Source organism: Eleutherodactylus coqui, chromosome 6 (assembly GCF_035609145.1).
Source record: "Eleutherodactylus coqui strain aEleCoq1 chromosome 6, aEleCoq1.hap1, whole genome shotgun sequence".
NCBI classification, from domain to species: domain Eukaryota; kingdom Metazoa; phylum Chordata; class Amphibia; order Anura; family Eleutherodactylidae; genus Eleutherodactylus; species Eleutherodactylus coqui.
In genome coordinates, this window is record NC_089842.1 from 134,968,907 (window position 1) to 134,988,361 (window position 19,455).

The 19,455-nt window shown below is 42.9% G+C and overlaps 1 protein-coding gene across 1 annotated transcript in view; it reads right to left on the reverse strand.

Moving 5' to 3' along the window:
* Positions 1-19,455, reverse strand: part of FAM83E (family with sequence similarity 83 member E) — an 81,890-nt gene that overhangs the window by 43,489 nt on the left and 18,946 nt on the right. The window contains exons 3-5 of the mRNA XM_066607717.1: positions 13,010-13,177; positions 4,868-4,992; positions 843-1,599 (exon numbers count right to left, since the gene is read on the reverse strand). Of these exons, the coding sequence (XP_066463814.1) occupies positions 843-1,599; positions 4,868-4,992; positions 13,010-13,177 (1,050 nt within the window). The remainder of the gene's footprint in view (positions 1-842; positions 1,600-4,867; positions 4,993-13,009; positions 13,178-19,455) is intronic.

The window sequence follows — 19,455 nt, forward strand, 5'->3', positions numbered from 1 at the left end:
GGTTGACCATCTTGTCTGACCTGTATTTAGCAGCAGCAGGGCCATTCACACAATAGACAGGATGGGACCCTTTGACTTGCACGGGAGACTATTCTAGACATGCTCAGACATGATCTGTCCAGAGGTTATTTTGCAGGGAGGGCCAGTAGATAGTCACACCCTTTACCTCTTGTGAATGGTGGATCCTGTGATACATACATGTAGGTATTACCTTTCAGTGTAATCCTGCCCGTGATAGTGAGACTGCTGCAAAGTTTGCTCTACAGATCAGGAAGTGTCAGACTATTATTACACTCCTTGGTCAGTGTGAAAAATGCAGGATTTTAGGATTTTTTAAATTTTATTTAGATTATGACCGGGCAAAAAAAAATGAACACAAAAATGTGAATTATATAATATGTCATTTTCCGATGACACATTCCCTTTAAATAGCCCTGATCTTGTTCACTAGTGCTGGAAGGTGGCTGTCAATCAGTTTCTGTGTCCCACACAATCATATGTGTGGATGCAAAAAGGGGTTAAATTGTAGCTCTCATTGTTACTTAAATTAAACATTGACAGTTCAAAAGTAAATATACTCTGCCAAGATCTTAAGTATCTTATCTATGCAGAAACGGGCAGATATCGTGATATCTGACACCAAGAACATGTTTTTTTTACACAGTATTTAGCATTTTCTATAGAAATTCTCAAGCATGAATTCTTTTGTGTCAGTGGGAACCAACTGGAGTTGGATGTCAAACACTGTATGAACAGATGGATGAAGTGAACTATGAAGAAGAAATGTTTGTAAATACATCTAAGAATTACATTATATTCCAAGCAAATTCGAACACACTCACCTTTGGGTCCTCCCCGGGGTCTAAGGGGTTTTGTCTTGTACCAAGTTCTCCACTGCAGCCAGACAATTGGGACAGCTGACTAAGGTCCCATAGAGACTTGCTTGGCCTTCCCCCTGTTGTCTTAGCCACAGATAGCCTATTCCTCTGAACATTCTTTAAAATATCACTCAAAGCGCTATGAGACTCCTGTGCACTTCGAAAGTTTATTGTAGGTCCTTCAAAATTGCGGCATGCAGCAAGTCGATGGCGAATGGAGTAATCGGGCACATTTAGAGACTCTTTAGGTATGGTTGAAGAGTCTTGAGGTATGCCTGAAGCCCTATTAAAACCAACATCCAAGCCATTAGTCTTTACTATTGCTGGTACAACAGTCCGCCGCTCTGCTATGTTATTAATATTTTTCGACAACTGTTGTCCTCCTATTGGGGTGAGGAAAGGGGATGAAATTACTTCTGTCGCCTGCAAAGCTCCATTGGTGGTAAATCTTTGAGGTGAGGAAAATCCATTGGTGTAGGGTTCTGGCTCAACCTGGGCGGTGGAATTCACATTTTCAGTATCTTTAGGTGCAACTGGTGTAGGGGAAGGTGCTATAACTCTATTATGAGAATCTTTGTGGGGGTCCTTCACAAAATCATATCTCTGAAGTGGTCGAGAGGCTGCAAACAGTGTACGAAACTCATTATCAAATGAATCAGTTATTTCTCCAGTAAAGAGTGTGACCAAGTTTCTGTCTAGTCTTGAGTCGCACCATGTAAAGCTGAAAGACAAAGATTATATACATTATAGGTAAATAAATCTGAATTAATTCACACAATAGAGGATGCTTATGGGGAACTGGGTACAGTATTACTCCAACAGAGCTCCATCCTACATGTGATTTCATTAGTCACAGTAGAGAATTTATTCACCTAAGGGGTATTCCGGAGACTGGGCAACATTTTCAAAATTTCTATAATGTTTCTGCTTATTGCTATTATTCCAAATGTCAATCGAAATCATCAAACTGAACTACACTAACTTTTTTTGTTGACCTGTGTAAGGGGGCGTAGTCATGATGTTATTTGTTATTGCAGCATGGTGTGACATTTGGGGAAGTGTGCCAATTTTGGATTCAGGGTTTCCTAGGGGGCTTTTTCTTTCTGCCATTATACAATGGCACCATCTGCTGGCTAGAGCCAGTACTGCGGCATGGGACATGCTGGAGAGGCCCCCGACAACAGAGCGGCCAGTAATCTACAGTAAGGTGAGATTAGGAAGCAAGTGCAACAACTGCATTGCATAATGTAGTCTGAACCCAAGGGGTGACCGGCACCAAAGTGCACTACGGACTTGGAAGAAGAGGCAACACCCCAACTGCATTTTTTCGTGGAAAAGTCACACCCAGGGAGTCCTTTCAATATCATCTTGTGGTGGCTGGTATCTGGCTTAAATCTGTCAGTTACTAAATGGCACTTATGAACTTGGACTGTGAGTATCCAGATCCCAATACACAGTAACAAGTGCAGTTGCACTAAAGAACTTGAAACTTCAGTTAAACTCGCTTAGCGACAAGACTGCTTTTTGGGTTTTTTTTTTGTTCAAAAGAATGCACCCAGAAACAGCCTAGTTGTTACTATTGCTGACATATAATTGTTGCACAGACTATGAAATCGTTACATGGCTGGACCGGCCAGAAAGTTACAGTTGTTAATAAACTGTTCAAGTTTGCACAGCAAGTCTGATGACAATTTCTATACAAAACACATCCTCGCAGCCCTTGGCCTCCCATAATATCATGGGCACAATTTATGGACACTTGCCACAAGGGCTTTCTAAGGGCTTTCTTAATCAATCAACGTTTAAGAAAGATAAATTATAGTTTGTTGATCTTTTTGTCCGTATACACTAGTAATAATTGTTACAATCGTTCAGAAATGAAAGAACTGTGACAATCTGTAATGCATGAAAACAGACCTTCAAAATATGATTAACAGGGTTACCGATATGATACTTTCTAAAATAGATAAAGAGCACACTATTAGAACAGACTCTGTGGATGCCTTTCTGTTAAAGGGCTTGAACCAAGATCTAAAGTTATCCCCTATAACCAGGATAAGACCCAAATGATCTGGAGATTAGAGATACCAATATGAATGAAGCAGAAGTCGCACATGCTCACATCCACTTCATTAAATTCAGTGACAGCATGGGACATTGCCAAGCGCTTGTACTTGGGAATTTCCTGCGCCATCATTGAAATGAATAGAGCAGCGGTGCGCATGTGCCTCTAGGCTGAACAATACAGAACTGTAGCAAATAAATATTAAAGGGCACTAATATTGCAGACAGCTTATGCCCATGTAATAGCCTGTATGTGTATTATCAATTTTTATAAAATACTTGTATTAAAATGTTGTTGTTTTTCCACTGCAACTATTTGCCACTCTGGGTTTCCCTTCCAACTTTTCTTTCAGTCCACTATCTGTTGTTAGATATTGAGCTTCTGTAGTAACTTGGATGCTGGGATGTTTTCTTAGCTGTGGGGGAGGGGCTATCTTCACAGGCTCAGTTTCCTGCACTCATAGGCTGACAGATCTACAGACACTGTGTCTGCAATCTTCATATTCTCTGCCTCTCTTGCCGTTACATTTTGCCAGAATGTCTCTGAATGCCAAAATCATACAATTGTCGTGGGGAAGCAGAGGGATAGGCATTGAAAAATTGTATCTCTCTGCTGATTGGACCAGAGACAGAGCAATGCAGAATGGGAAGTGAGAGAAAGGAGGTACATACAGGACAGTGAACTACTGCGAAACTGATCATCTTGTGACATGCTCCCTATCTGAAAAAGGATTACAAGCAGCAGGGGGATTACAAAAATGGGGAAGACCATGTGAAAATCAGAACTTATAAACATGAAACAGTGTACAAACAGCAGCAAATGAGTGGGTTAGGAGAACCTGGTGTATTTTCTAAAAACCTGTTGAAAACTCGGATATACTTTAATGCATAATGCATAATAATTAGCTGCCAAATATACAGGGCCACATAGCATGGTGGTTGGTGGTCTAGGAATATAAAAGTGTTAATTTCAGCATCCCTGGTGATCTAGAGCAGTAAAAGGTTAATGTCAGAATCCCTGATGGTCTAGAGCAGTGTTTCTCAAATCCAGTCCTCAGGGACACCCACCAGGTCATTCTTTCAGGATATCCTATAGTACGAACACCTGTGGCAATATCTGAGGCGCTGACAATAATTACATCACCTGTGCAATACTGAGGAAATCCTGAAAACATGACCTGTTAGGGTCCCTGAGGACTGGAGTTGAGAAACACTGGTTTAGAGTTTAATGTCAGAATCTCTGGTGGTCTAGAGCTGTGAATGGGTTAATGCCAGTATCCTTGGTGGTCTAGGGCAGAAAAGGAGGTTAATGTAAGGATCTCTGGTTGTCTAGGGCAGACAAATGGTTAATCCTAAGATCCCTGGTGATCTAAGGCAGTGGAAACGTTACTGCTGCATACCTGGGGTCAAGCGGGCTAATTCCCTTTCAAGGCACCAACATTGTCTAGGTTGTAGCAGGAGGCTGAACACTAATAGTTTATAGAGATGAGTCCTGGAGGTGGGTAGAGAGGACTGTGCAGCTGTAATTCTGTGGTGGCACAGTTATCTCTATGATTGGGCAGAGTGTCTCAGGAGCACTCTGACCATCATTAAGGGTCTTATGCTAAAACAGAATTAAGTTACATTTACACAGGATGACTGTCAGGGGCATAAGTGCCCGACAGCTGTCCCACGGACTATCGCCCATTTATCGCTCACTGTGAATGGAAGAAGAGCGAGCTTTAGATCTCTTCTAGACATCCGCTTCCATTCACAGTAAACAGTCATTCATAGTTGTTTACACAGGCCTACAGTCACTTGGTTTTCAGTTCTGCTAAAAAACAAGCGACTCCGACAGGTGAGTGATTTTCTGCCCATTATACAGGATGACTGGTGATATTTGCCCCATGTAAAGCTATCTTTAGAGAGTTCTTTAATTTCCTTACCTATATGTTCCAGTGATTACAGTACTGCAATCAACCAAGAGAAATTTCTCTTTCAGCACTCCCGTTACTTGCTTCATTTGTTGAGTATTAAACGTGCATCCAGAGACGACCCTTATACGAATATTCTGTTAACACAAAAATGACAAGTAGCTACAGTAGAAGCAGGCATAAAGCATATCATATACATAGAGTGCTGTGAAATATCATTCTTTTCGATGTCACCTACTTCAGCACATTTGTTACACTAAAAGGTTTCTGAAATTATCCCATTAATGGTAATAGTCATCATAAGGCTTTATTCCCATGAGCGCATATCATCCACCGATTTCACGGCCAGACGATATAAGCTACATTGGGAGAGGAAAATCTGGTGAATGGGCACACAAATCAAACGTTTGTGCGCTTGTTCAGATGGCCTGGTAAGCCCGGCGCAAATGCGCCAAGCTCACCAGGCCGTCGACCATTTCCCCTTCTTCTCCATCACAGGCTCACCTCTTGTTCCTCTCCGCTTGTTCTGTGCAATGGTGGGGGCGGAGCTAGGTGCAGATCCACCCCGCCTTCTCCATTGATGGCTATGGACAAGGAGCAGGGAGAGGGCGGATACTTACCTCCACCAACGTCCCACCCCTTGTCCATAGCCATCAATGGGAGGAGGCGGGGTGGACCGCTTAGCTCTGCCCACGTCCCCCGTCCTCCCATTGCACAGAACGAGCAGGGAGGAATGAGAGGTAAGCCTTCACGGGGGTGAGGAGAACAGAGGGAGGGAATTTAGCAGCCACGCTGCTAAACTCCCTCCCACCTACGGCCGCTGCCATGGGCTCCCGTAGTAGCCCATGCAGCGCCCGACATATTCTGGCCCAAAACATAGTTCCAGCACTATGTTTTGGGCGCAACGTAAAAAAATCCTGGCGCTATATTGGCTTGGCCGGGCGCTTTTATGTCTCACAAATACGCCCACGTGATCTGATGCATTGGAATTCAATGCATTAGATCACTGCGCATATCGGCCGGCCGTGAAAACGTCCGGCCGATATGCGCTCTTGGGAACGAGCCCTGAGATGTATATAAGAACTGTACAGTACAAACTAAGGAAAGTTTGGAACTAATTAGACAAAAAATGCTGAAAATCATCAGTCTGTAAACATTTATAAAGCTCTGGGACTCCATAGGACCTTACCATTGTGTTCAGGGGCTAAGAGGGAGAATTTTTCTAGAAGTCAACCCACCAATGAATGCTTGTCTTTGCTAAAACTTCTATTCATACAAATACAGCATTTCACAGTAGGATGGTTATGCTAATAGTCAAACATGGTGGTTGTCATATATTAGTACAGCTTTGCTTAAAGTTCCTTGAACACAGGCCGTTGATTATATATGAACAGTTATGTTTGTTTGCCCAATCAACAACTCAGGAAAACACTTCCACAATCAGCTGACTGCTTGTTTGTTGGCTGATGACATGGTCTATGCAGGCAAGAACCTATCTGCTCATCGACAGTATATCTCTCCATATAAACTGGGAATGCGCAGCTGACAAATGCAATGTCTATGGGGATGAATGATTGCATTAGCCATCATTTGTGGTCATACCAACACTCATCTGCCGCATGTAACAAGTACTGATCAACATTCAAGCCGAATGTAACAAGTACTGATCAACATTCACGCCGCAGGTAACAAGTACAGATCAACATTCAAGCTGCAAGTAACAAGTATCGATCAACATTCACGCCGCAGGTAACAAGTACAGATCAACATTCAAGCTGCAAGTAACAAGTACCGATCAACATTCAAGCCGCATGTAACAAGTACCGATCAACATTCACGCCGCATGTAACAAGTACTGATCAACATTCAAGCCGCATGTAACAAGTACTGATCCACATTCAAGCCGCATGTAACAAGTACTGATCAACATTCAAGCCGCATGTAACAAGTACTGATCCACATTCACGCCGCATGTAACAAGTACTGATCAACATTCAAGCCGCATGTAACAAGTACTGATCAACATTCAAGCCGCATGTAACAAGTACTGATCAACATTCAAGCCGCATGTAACAAATACTGATCAACATTCAAGCCGCATGTAACAAGTACTGATCCACATTCACGCCGCATGTAACAAGTACTGATCAACATTCAAGCCGCATGTAACAAGTACTGATCAACATTCAAGCTGCAAGTAACAAGTACTGATCAACATTCAAGCCACACCTAACAAGTACCGATCAACATTCAAGCCACATGTAACGAATACTGATCAACGTTCAAGCCAAATGTAACAAGTACTGATCCACATTCAAGCCAAATGTAACAAGTACTGATCACAATTAAAGCCGCATGTAACAAGTACTGATCAACATTCAAGCCGCATGTAACAAGTACTAATCAACATTCAAGTTGGATTTAACAAGTACTAATCAACATTCAAGTTGGATGTAACAAGTACCGATCAACATTCAAGCTACAAGTAACAAGTAGTGATCAACCTTTAAGCCGCATATAACAAATACCAATCAATATTCAAGCCACATGTAACAAGTACTGATCAACCTTTAAGACACATGTAACGAACACTGATCAACATTCAAGCCGAATGTAACAAATACTGATCACAATTACAGCCGCATGTAACAAGTACTGATCAACATTCAAGCCGAATGTAACAAGTACTGATCACAATTACAGCCGCATGTAACAAGCACTGATCAACATTCAAGCCGAATGTAACAAGTACTGATCAATAGAGATGAGCGAACGTACTCGTCCGAGCTTGATGCTCGTTCGAGTATTAGGGTACTCGAGATGCTCGTTACTCGAGACGAGCACCACGCGGTGTTCGAGTCACTTCCATTTTCTTCCCAGAAAAGTTTGCGCCGTTTTCTGGCCAATAGTAACACAGGGAAGGCATTACAACTTCCTCCTGTGAAGTTCCAGCCCTATCCCACCCCCCTGCAGTGAGTGGCTGGGGAGATCAGGTGACACCCGAATATATAAACTGGGGCCGGCCGCGGCTCGCCACAGATGCACGCTGAGAGACATTAGGGAAAGTGCCGTCCTGCTGTAGCTGCTATAGGGAGAGTTAGGCTGTTATCTTCGTCTTCAAGAACCCCAACGGTCCTTCTTAGGGCCACATCTGACCGTGTGCAGTACTGTTGAGGCTGCACATTTTTGCACATTTTTTTTTTTTGTATATCGGGCGTGCAGACCATAGCTTTCTCAGTCTGCAGTCATTTTACTGAGTATAGGGGCTGTACTGGTGAGGCAGGGATAGTGGTACAGGGAAAGAGATATACTGGCTATATAGGCAGTGGGCTTTTTTAAAAAAAATTGGAAAAAAAAATCTTTGGGCTGCCTGTGACCGTGTTCAGTTTACTGCGTGTCTGCTGGGGTTAGTAGTCGCTCACTATTACCCAGCTAGGTGTTACTGCAGCCTTGCGCATATTTTTTTCTGGCTGCACTGTGCTGCTACTATTACTGAAATGGAACTAAGACTGTGCTCCCCCTATACTGCTGCTTCGGAATTGTTACTGGGGCCTGTCTTGACTGCTACTATTACTGAAATGGAACTAATACTGTGCTCCCCCTATACTGCTGCTAGTGATATGTTACTGGGGCCTGTCTAGACTGCTATTACTACTCAAATTGAACTAATACTGTGCTCCCCCTATACTGCTGCTTTGGAATTGTTACCGGGGCCTGTCTTAACTGCTACTATTACTGAAATGGGCGGTTGGGCAGCATGTAACCCAGGAGAAGTGGCAGCGGAGTGTCATGCAGGCAGTGATTGTGCTTTGTTGGAGGTAGTGTGGTGCTTAGCTAAGGTATGCCTTGCTAATGAGGGTTTTTCAGAAGTAAAAATTGTTGGGGGGGGGGGCACTATTGCCGCTATTGTTGCTTAATAGTGGGACCTGGGAACTTGAGATGCAGCCCAACATGTAGCCCCTCGCCTGCCCTATCCGTTTCTGTGTCGTTCCCATCACTTTCTTGAATTTCCCAGATTTTTACAAATGAAAACCTTAGCGGAGCATAGGTCCCATACAAAAATGCTCGGGTCGCCCATTGACTTCAATGGGGTGCGTTACTCGAAACGAACCCTCGAGCATCGCAGGAAGTTCGACTCGAGTAACGAGCACCCGAGCATTTTGGTGCTCGCTCATCTCTACTGATCAACATTCAAGTTGGATGTAACAAGTACCGATCAACATTCAAGCTGCATGTAACAAGTAGTGATCAGCCTTTAAGCCGCATGTACCAAATACCGATCAATATTTAAGCCGCATGTAACATGTACTGATCAACATTCCCGTGCATATGAGGAGATATTTCTGGATGGACAAAATACACGATCAGCCAAGGAACAAGCTTTTTGCTTGTTCATTGGCTGATTGCTGTCTTGTTTACATGGGGCAATGAATGGACTAATGAGCGTTATGATGAATGCTTGTTAACGATCATTGGCCCATGTAAAAAGACTTTTAGTTGTAATTATTGCTCCTGATGGGAATATAAACTTAAAAAGCTCTGTTACTATTTGCTATATGTGATCTGGATGTTGGATATTTTTTCGGTTTAAAGTAGTAATAAATAAAAGCGTAATCCTCTATGTTATACAAATAACATAACTGTAAATTAGGCTAAGGGCTCATTACACGGATGGCACACGGACCCATTATGAGTCATGAACTGCCACACTCACTGGCTACAAAGGCTTAGAGAACATTGCCAGTAATGCAGCTGAAAGTTACAGGCTGGCCAAAGTTGTACAGAGGTGGAGGCCAAGCTGAACCTTTGCACTAGGACTAGAGATGAGCGAGTATACTCGCTAAGGCTAACTACTCTAGCGAGTAGTGCCTAAGCCGAGTATCTGCCCGCTCGTCTCTAAAGATTCGGTTGCCGTCGGCGGGCGGGGGAGAGCGGGGAGGAACGGTGGGGAGATCCCTCTCTCCCTCTCCCCCCGCCCCCCGCTTCCACCTGCTCACTCCCGCAATTCACCTGTCACCCGCGCCGGCAGCCGAATCTTTAGAGACGAGTGGGCAGGTACTCGAATAAGGCACTACTCGCTCAAGTAGCGAGTATACTCGCTCATCTCTAACTAGGACTCATGAGCCTCTAGCTACATCCCTGATTAGCCTCCAAAATCTGACATTTGTGGTATGGTCAGATGCATTCAGCCTGCTGTGATCACATCACTTTGTGTAATGAATAAAAGAGAAGATAATTGGCTCAGCAGAGGTGGGTTATTTCATGGTTAGAACTTTGTTTCAAGTCCAAGTCTTAGGGTGCGGGCAGACGAGCGTAGGCGTATTTACGTTCGCACGAGCGCAACGTATAATCGCCCGAGCGATCGTTTTTCACCGATCACGACCAGAGCTAGAAAGCGTATTTTCGTTTGTTCCTACTTTGCAAACGGTCTTTTCTGCGATCGAATATGCGTTGGCGCGTATTTCGGTCGCATATGTTCCGTTTTTTTCGAATTGCCATTTTTACGCGCCGTAAAATCGCCCATGTGAACGAATACATTCGAAACCATTGCCTCAGATGGTCACGTATATACGTTTGGTCACAAAAACGCGCCGTTTATGCGCTCGTCTGCCCGCACCCTTACTTTGGTGACATCTGCTCCTACGTTTTCTTAAGCTATGTATTGTGCTAAGACTTGTTATCTGGCAGTCATTCCAATTTCATAGCTCCCTTATACAATATTGGGCAAGCACAGTCTGATTTTTTTGTTCCTTTCTGATGTTCTGTCAAAAAAATCTGGATGTTTTGTGAAATGACATCACTTCTGATCACCCAAAAAATGTCCAATATGGGAGTTTCCACCGCAGGAAACTAGGAATAAAAAAGCCTGGCTTAATTTTCTGATAGAAAAGAGTATGGTGTAAAAGCAACAGAGACATACGAGCCAACTCTCTTCCAGCTCCAGTTTGTACAAATTTGTATCAAACCAGAGCAGAATAGAGAAGAATCCTTAACTGACATAATGATTCTGAGATTTTCATTGTCATTACTGAAACTGAACAATGGTGTCATTAACAGTAGACTACTACAAGACTTCTGTACAGATGGTCCCCTACTTGCGAACAGGTTCCGTTCCAGGAACCTGTTCGCAAGTACATTTGTTTGCAAGTCCGAACAAATGTTTGTATGGAGCGGAATCGCGAGTGGATCCCGCTCCATACAACGTAGGGTCCCGGCTGTTTTTAAAGCAGACACCCCGCAGCAGCAGTTCCGACGAGCCGCGCCGCTCGTCGGAACTGTTAACACTTTAAATACTGAGTGGTATGTTCAGGGGGCCCGTACAGTGTAAAGAAGCGTGGGACGCTGTGCGGTTGCTAGGCAGCCGGGGGGTTTCTAAAAGGCCCCAGGGCTGCCTATGCAGAGTGCCTATCAAATGCACAGCTTGATAGGCGCTCTGCATAGGCAGCCCTAGGGCCTTTCAAAAGGCCCCAGGCTGCCTAGCAACCGCACAGCGTCCCACGATCTGACCGGACAGGCTTCTATCAGGCTTGATAGAAGCTTGTCCGATGCCTGCACAGTATGATGTAATGCCATAGCATTACATCATACTGTGCAGAACAGATTGTTCGTAAGTCTGTAAATCGAACGTTCGCAAGTCTGGTACTATCTGTATATGACTAAGGCCAAATTCACATGAGCGAGGGCGATATCGTGCTGTGATTCACGGCCCAATATCGCCCTTATCATCATTGTGAAATCCCTGAGGATGTGATGTGTTTTCATGTGAAATCCACCTTGCATCACTTCGTGGATGCAGGGATCCTCTGGTGTGGCTGTCAGCTGCGGCGCAGATTCGCAGAGTTTTCAATGGGAGACCCCGCATCACATTGCGTGCGCTTTGCACATTATGCGATGCTGCTGTCGGCCCCATTGAAAACAATGGGTGGTGTGATGCGAGAGCACACACAAGATAGAACATGCCGTGATTTGTTTCCCACATAGCATCGCATCTCAATGCAATGCAGGAAAACATTGCTCATGCGAATGACCCCATTCAAAAGAATGGGTTTCATATTTCTGTGAGATTTGTGCATCTCACAGCGCACAAATCTCAAGCGATTTTCTCGCCTGTGTGAAGTCGGCCTAAAGATAATGCTTTTTGTCACCAGAAAAATTCCAATAAGTGCATTTACATTTTCTTGTTTGCTACAATATCATTTATGATCCTAAACAGTACACAATGTTGCACCTTTAAAATGTGAAAATGGGGTAGAGGTATGATAATAAACATTAAAAGGTAATTTTTAATAAATTACATTTAAAATAGAAGACCCCCATATCAAGTGAAAAAGTTAGAGTGATTAAAAACGGCCAAGTAATTGCAGTTATGACCACAGGCTTGCACAGGTAAATCACCCATACAATCTAACGTCCTGAAGGAAAGAAGGGCCAAAAGCATGACGGCAAAATGGAACAGTCTTACCGTGAAGCCAAAAGTATATACTGGAGGGATATGCCTGTCACAGTAGTTCCACCACAGTCCCAATATGTAAATTCACGCAGTACAAAAATAAAATGTAACAGTTTTACAGCTAAGATGATGGTATACACTGCAGCGGTATGCTAGTCACAGTAGTTTAATATGTTAATTCATGGAGTACAAAAATTAAAATGGAACAGTCCTAGCACTAGCATGAAGGTATACGCCGTGGTGATGTGCTGGTCACAGTAGTTTTACAGCAGTCACAATATGTAACTTCATGCAGTGCAAAAGTGGGCAATAGTAGAGAAAGGATGGCATATATAGTACTTACGCTACACTGCCCTGGTGTCAAGACGGTCCTAAAGTTCAAATACGGGGCCATCGCCCTGAGAAGAGCAACCCTCTGTAAGGTATAACCCTGGTTTAAATAGCCTTAGGAAACTCCTATAAAATTATTGAATTTAAATGCCAATCAGCGTTTTGCCTGTTAATTGTCTGGCTTATCAGGGGACAAACAGTATGGCATATACAGGTGCCAGTGGGCACTACAGTAAGTCAGGAGCCAAAAGAAAACAGGACAGTTTATCCTGCACACAGATTGTTGCACCTTTGTCAAGTCGTTATAAAGTCATCTAAAAGCCAAGTCATTAGTTACGAAAACTGTAGAAATAATGAAAAGGTTGAAGTTGTACCTCTGTGAATCTAACATTGACTCCAGTTGTTTCCACCATTTGCGTAAATGAAGCCAGGTGATGTAAACTTAGGATTATGTATACTGGAACCATGCGTCGCGTAGCCGCTTCATACATGTCCAAGAAAATATCTGGATCTGTGAATATGTCCATCACAACAGCAATGACCTGAAAGAAAAATATTACATGTTGCTAAGGATTAGGCTTAAAGTGACTTTCCCGGCCTGGAGAAATAAAGATGGCTGCACCATTTCTCTGACTATCTGATGCACACTGTACATAGCATACATCGGTAGTCTAAGACACTACATGCTGATCTGATTGGCCAGTGCTGCTCAAATGGCCAGCACTAGCCAATAAAAGCATGTGTAGTGTCTCAGACTAATGATGCATACTAGTTCACAGTGTGCATCAGGCAGTCAGAGAAGTGTTGCTGCCATCTTTGGTTCTCCAGGACCGGACAATCACTTTAAAACTTTCTATAGTCACTCATTCTTTACTGGAGGATCTAAAAATGGGAGACTGCGCTCTCAATGTCTGATGTCAAAGGAGACAGCAGAAGCAGTTTTAGATAAGCATACTATGGGTGCATTTGCACTTGTAATACAGACAATTGTCCTGTGATGCATGGGGGTTCGGGTCAGTAGAACTCACTTTGAGAGCCTTTCATGCCAAATGCGAAATGTGAATAATTAGAAGCTTTCCTATATGGAACAGTAATATTGACTTGCTTCCTTTAAAAAGCCTCAACCTTGGAAACATAGAAACACATATAGCATCAGAGTTTTCAGATTTAAGCTCCACCCTTAATCATGCTAGCCACACCTCTCATTGCAAACCTAATTATAACCACAAGAGAACCATGAGATGTTAACGACATCCCCATAGCAGACTACCCATATACCAGGACTACATACTGTGTTTCCTCAAAAATAATACCCTATCTTATAATAAAGTTTGCCCCAAAAGAGGACAGGTCTTATTTTCAGGGGTGTCTTATATTCAACTAGCAGGAGCTGTTCGGGGTCTCTCCCGCTGGGCTGCGGCGCTCCATCAGGCTTCCTTGCAGTCCTCAAAGACGGAGCGTCTCTTGTTGGTGATGGGGCTCGAATATCCCGCCTCCAGCAAGTGATTGCTCTAATTGGTTCAGGAGCACCGCCTCAGCCCATCAAAGCCGGCACTTGATGAACCAATCACAGCCATTCAATGATGTCATTCATCTTATATGAACAAGTCGTCCCAGTGATAATCGTTCCTGTGGTTTTACACAGTAACGAACATCACTCAGTGAATGGAGGCGCAGCGGGCTGGGGATCATTCCGCCTCCAATCACAACAAACAGGCAGTGATTCATAAGTGGACGACTGCCTGTTTACGCGGGCCGATCCGTCGTTCAGTTTTCAGAGACTGAATATCGAACGAGAAGCGAGCAAATTTTCATTCGTTGTTCAGTTGGGGCGTGCATTTACACTGAATGATGCTCATTCAGATTCCTTCTGGATGTGGGAATCTGAACGATTTATTGGCTGCGTAAAAGGGCCCAAATACAATTTTTAAGACAGTTGGACTAATTTTACAATTCTCAGAACCTAGTAGGTCAAATTGAGGTTTACAATGGATTGTATTACTAAACAGCAGATATCATTGACCATAATATACTGAATGGAGTGCTGATCACCATGGAATGATATAGTACATAGACCTCCACCAGACATGACATGAATATTCCCATAGATCACCACTATTGCCCCTGGCTAAGTACAGTACCTCATTGTTGAGCAATGATAATGTTTTCATTTTTTCATAGAAGGTATTATCAGGACAACCTATAGTGTAAACTTCATTGAGTACTATATAAATAATGCAAAACTCATTACAGGAAGCTCTTGCACAACTTTTTGGCACCATTTTGTAAGCCATTGTTATTGTGCAGTCGGGACAAGTAAGTCCTCTGGTAAATAAAACATGATCTTATCAATAACATAATTGCCTCCTTCTATTATTCTTTTCATAACTGATTTTGAACTAAAGCTGTTGTGAAATTTGGTTTTCAAAGTCAGGGTGACTACCCACTAGCGTTTGCGAATTTACTGCGTTTTTTTCCCCAGGTGTCTATGGGGCTTTAGAATGTTAAAAGCAATTTACCGCGAAATCGCGATTTTGTGCGATGCAATTTTAACATTAACAAGTCCCATAGACCCCTGGAGAAAAAAAACGCTGCGAATTTCACAGTGAAGAAGAACTGTAGTGGGTAGTCACCCTCATTTGATTTTATTAGTCAAAGTACACACAAGCGAAAAACTGCGCAAAAACTGCATGTGGGTTGTTTGAAATACATTTAAAAAAAACAACACAACAACAACAGGTTTTCCATGGCAGAAAATAAATAACAAGTTTTTACTTGCCCCTCCCAGCTCCTACGTCCTACACCAACCACTCTGGGTCTCCCCTGCGATGTACTGCTTACAGGCTGCAGCAGCTTATGTACAGGACTTCACAGGCTGCTGCAGCCAATCACAGGACTTAGCAATTCCACACTGAAATCTGCATTTGAATTCTTCTCCTTTTATTATCCCATTATGATCAATGGGTATTTGCCTCATAGTTCATACTGCATGGCATTTCCAGGCACAGACTTGATATCTGTAATGTGCAAGAACAGTAACTGACATGCTCATTCTTGATACGGATTCATGTGGAAAACACATCAGAAATCCACATGTGGTTTAATCCAGTTGAGTTTGGCTAGTCCGTGTGGATATGTTATGTTGAAATAAAACCTCAGAAATCCATGGTAACCGCTCAGATTTCTGACATGAATTGATAACTGTGTGAACAGCGCCAAAAGCTCTGCTCACATGTGCGAGTTTGAAAAAAAAAAAAGCGGAAAGATAGATCCTGCCCTCACATGTAGTATAAACGCACGAGAATCCCAATAGTGAAAACGAAACAATTGAAATACATGGTTTTGTTTCATCCCGTTATGTAGTCATGATTTTCATGGCCATACAATGGGATAAAAACACGCCCATGTGTTTAAGCCCTTACATTGGGATTCTACTGCAGCTTTCCATTAGTGCAGTAGCGGATTCGTACCTCTTTTTCCTCTGCACGTGGATCTCAAATCAACACATGGAAAAATCTGCACTAAATAGACTAAGGCTTAGATTCACATTTAGATGAATGGCGTACAGACTATGAAACATGGGTGGAGTGTCCCGGTAGACTTGAAAACAGCTCTCTAAAGGCTCCTCCACACGACTGTGTTTGCGTGATTTGCGCACATAAAATGCAGAAAATAGAACCCATTGATTTCAATAATTACATCCTCAGCCTTTTTGGCGTGTATTAGAAAAAACGTAGCATTCTTTATTATTGTGTGCATTTGCGCGCCAAAGGCCCTCTAGAAGTCTGTGGGAGGTGAGCAAATGCACACTTACTACCCTCACAATTGCGCAATACGCGGCACAATTGAGTAGGAAAAAGAATACATCTAGTCTCATTAGGCTAAATAGCCTTTAAAATCACAGTGCTGGTGTGTCCCGCACCCATGTGAGCTGGCTCTATGAGCGCAAATAGTACAGTTATATTCCTAAGAACGAGTGCAAAAGTGCATAATTCACGTGCTTACGCAAGCGTTTTTATGCATATGATCATGTAAAAGGACCCTAAGGGGTATGGTGCGTCAATGCCCAAAGATGTACTTGGGGCAGTATAATATGGAAGGTGCTGGTGTGGCGGTGTTCCCGTTTTTACCTCCTCTTCCAGCTTTTTACTGCAGAAATCTTTACTATGTTTCGTTTTTGGTGATTTTGAAATGTAATAAAGAGAAGTCAGGCTATTATACCTGCCCTTTGAATTATTTTACACATGGAACTGGCTTTTTTTACCTCTATCTCGACGCCTAAATCAAATGAATAGGACATATAAATGATGCAGATTTGATGTGGAATTGGGGTGGATTCATTGTGAAATCCATGGCGAAATCCACCATCCGAGCAGGGACTTAGAACCATATGTGATCCGGGAAAAAACATCTGTGTAGTACTTATGCAAATAAAGCAGAATCACTGGGATGTGCGCCATTAGCTGACTCGATGTTTATTTATATAGTTACATGGAACTTGCTTAAAACTTGTCTCTTAAAGTTTTGCTTCAACGCATGGACGTCATAGAGGAGGATCCCCTGTTTGGTACTTTCCTCTATTAGCAAGAAGAGCAGAGAATAGCTGCAAAGATTAGCTGCTTCTCTGGAGGATTTATTGCAACTATGTACTACAACAGTAACCCCCAACCAGTGGCTTGTGAGCTACAAGTGGCTTGCAGGATTTCTGAGTTAGGGCGCCCACCCACTGGCGTTTGCGTTGTTAGTGCGTGAAAAACGCAGCGATTTCGCATCTACGCGTTTGCGTTTTTCGCGCGCTTTTAGCTGCGTTTTTTTTACGCAAAACGCGGAGAATGTCTCATCCTAAAACGTTGCATAGCGTTTCTATACCAACACACCCTACAGCACCTGTGAAGAATGCCCACCCTTCCACAGTCTTCAGTAATGTTGTCTGCAAAAACGCCACGCGGGGTCCTGTTACAGGTTTTGCATTGGGGTCCCTGAGGTTCAAGTTACGCCTCTGGGTTAAAGGGGTTGTCCCGCGCCGAAACGGGTTTTTTTTTTTTTAACCCCCCCCCCCCCCGTTCGGCGCGAGACAACCCCGATGCAGTGGTTAAAAAAACAAACCAGAGAGTGCTTACCTGAATCCCGGCGGTCCGGCGTCTTCATACTCACCTGCTGAAGATGGCCGCTGGGGTCTGCTCCCTCCGTGGACCGCAGCTCTTCTGTGCGGTCCATTGCCGATTCCAGCCTCCTGATTGGCTGGAATCGGCACGTGACAGGGCGGAGCTACACGGAGACGGCATTCTGCACGAGTGGCCCCATTGAAGACAGCAGAAGACCCGGACTGCGCAAGCGCGGCTAATTTGGCCATTAGAGGCCGAAAATTAGTCGGCACCATGGAGACGAGGACGCCAGCAACGGAACAGGTAAGTATAAAACTTTTGATAACTTCTGTATGGCTCATAATTAATGCACAATGTACATTACAAAGTGCATTAATATGGCCATACAGAAGTGTATAGACCCACTTGCTGCCGCGGGACAACCCCTTTAAGGGATTAAGAGACATTGTGGGGCCCCAGGATAAACTTTTGTACCCGGGCCCATGAGCCTTCAGCTATGCCCCTGATCACTGATCTGCAATTTTGCAACTTTTGTCTGTTGTTTTAAAATAAAGAAGTGTATCAGAATGTACTTTTTCCGCAGATTCCGAAAATGACCTTCACAATTTCATATCACATAAGGTTTTTTCAGAAATAACAAACATTTGAAAATAAAAAAAAAATGTACTTTTTTTAATGACATTGATATATGACAACGTTTGTAACGTGTGAACTGGAGGAATGGAATGAATGTGCAAGGAATAGATAAACATAAATGCATAGCTGATTACTAAAATGAAATTGATTTATCTGTATCGCGTCACTGCTTGGGTTTAGAAGCAGCGGCCAATCAGTACCTTCACACCTGGCGAAAAAAAACATTGTTTCACTTCCACTGGTTGATCCCTTGAAAATGCTGTAGCCAAACAAATACGAAAATTAATGGCGGACAACATATTCAATAAAACCATGAGTGCGAATTGCGAGCATGGACTGCATTCAGAAATGTGGTACAAAACTTTTTGGGGAACACGAAGGCTGCAAATTACACTTTTAGTCAGCGAGATGTTGGAATCCTATAAACTGCTTGGTTGCAACGTGAGCATCAAAGTTCACTTTCTTCATCTAAATAACTTTCCTGACAATCTTGACGATTGGAAGAACATGATGGAAAAGAGATATTAGGGACAGTGGACTGCACATATGATGCACTGTACGGATGAACACAAGAAAATCCAAAAAGAGGAAATTTCAAGGGGAGGCAAGTGGTAAATGTTAGGTATGTTTGCATTTTCACATGATACTAGCGTTGTTATATATAAATGTCATAAAAAAATTACGTTTTTTGTAATTTTTACATTTTCGTGATTTGTGAAAAAACCTGACGTAATACTGAATTTTGAAGGTCATTTTTGGCATCTGCGGAAAAAAATCCATTTCAATAACCCTGTTTATTTCAAAACAACAAAACCTTGCATATCATTGAACAGCTCTAACTTTAATGATTAATGACCAGTATCAAATTTACACTAAAAATGTGTGATTTCCTATTTCTCCATATTTAGTATGTAAGGGGTAGGCCAAATAAGGGTTATGCTGACTGCTACATGTTTTATTAGGTTATTTTTGTTCAGTAATGTTTGAAGATTTATCTGCCCTTGTGTGTTGGGCGGGAGGTGCCTGTAAGTTCCTTGCTTCTGCTACAGCTGACCATAAATGTGATTGGAAGGCTTCCT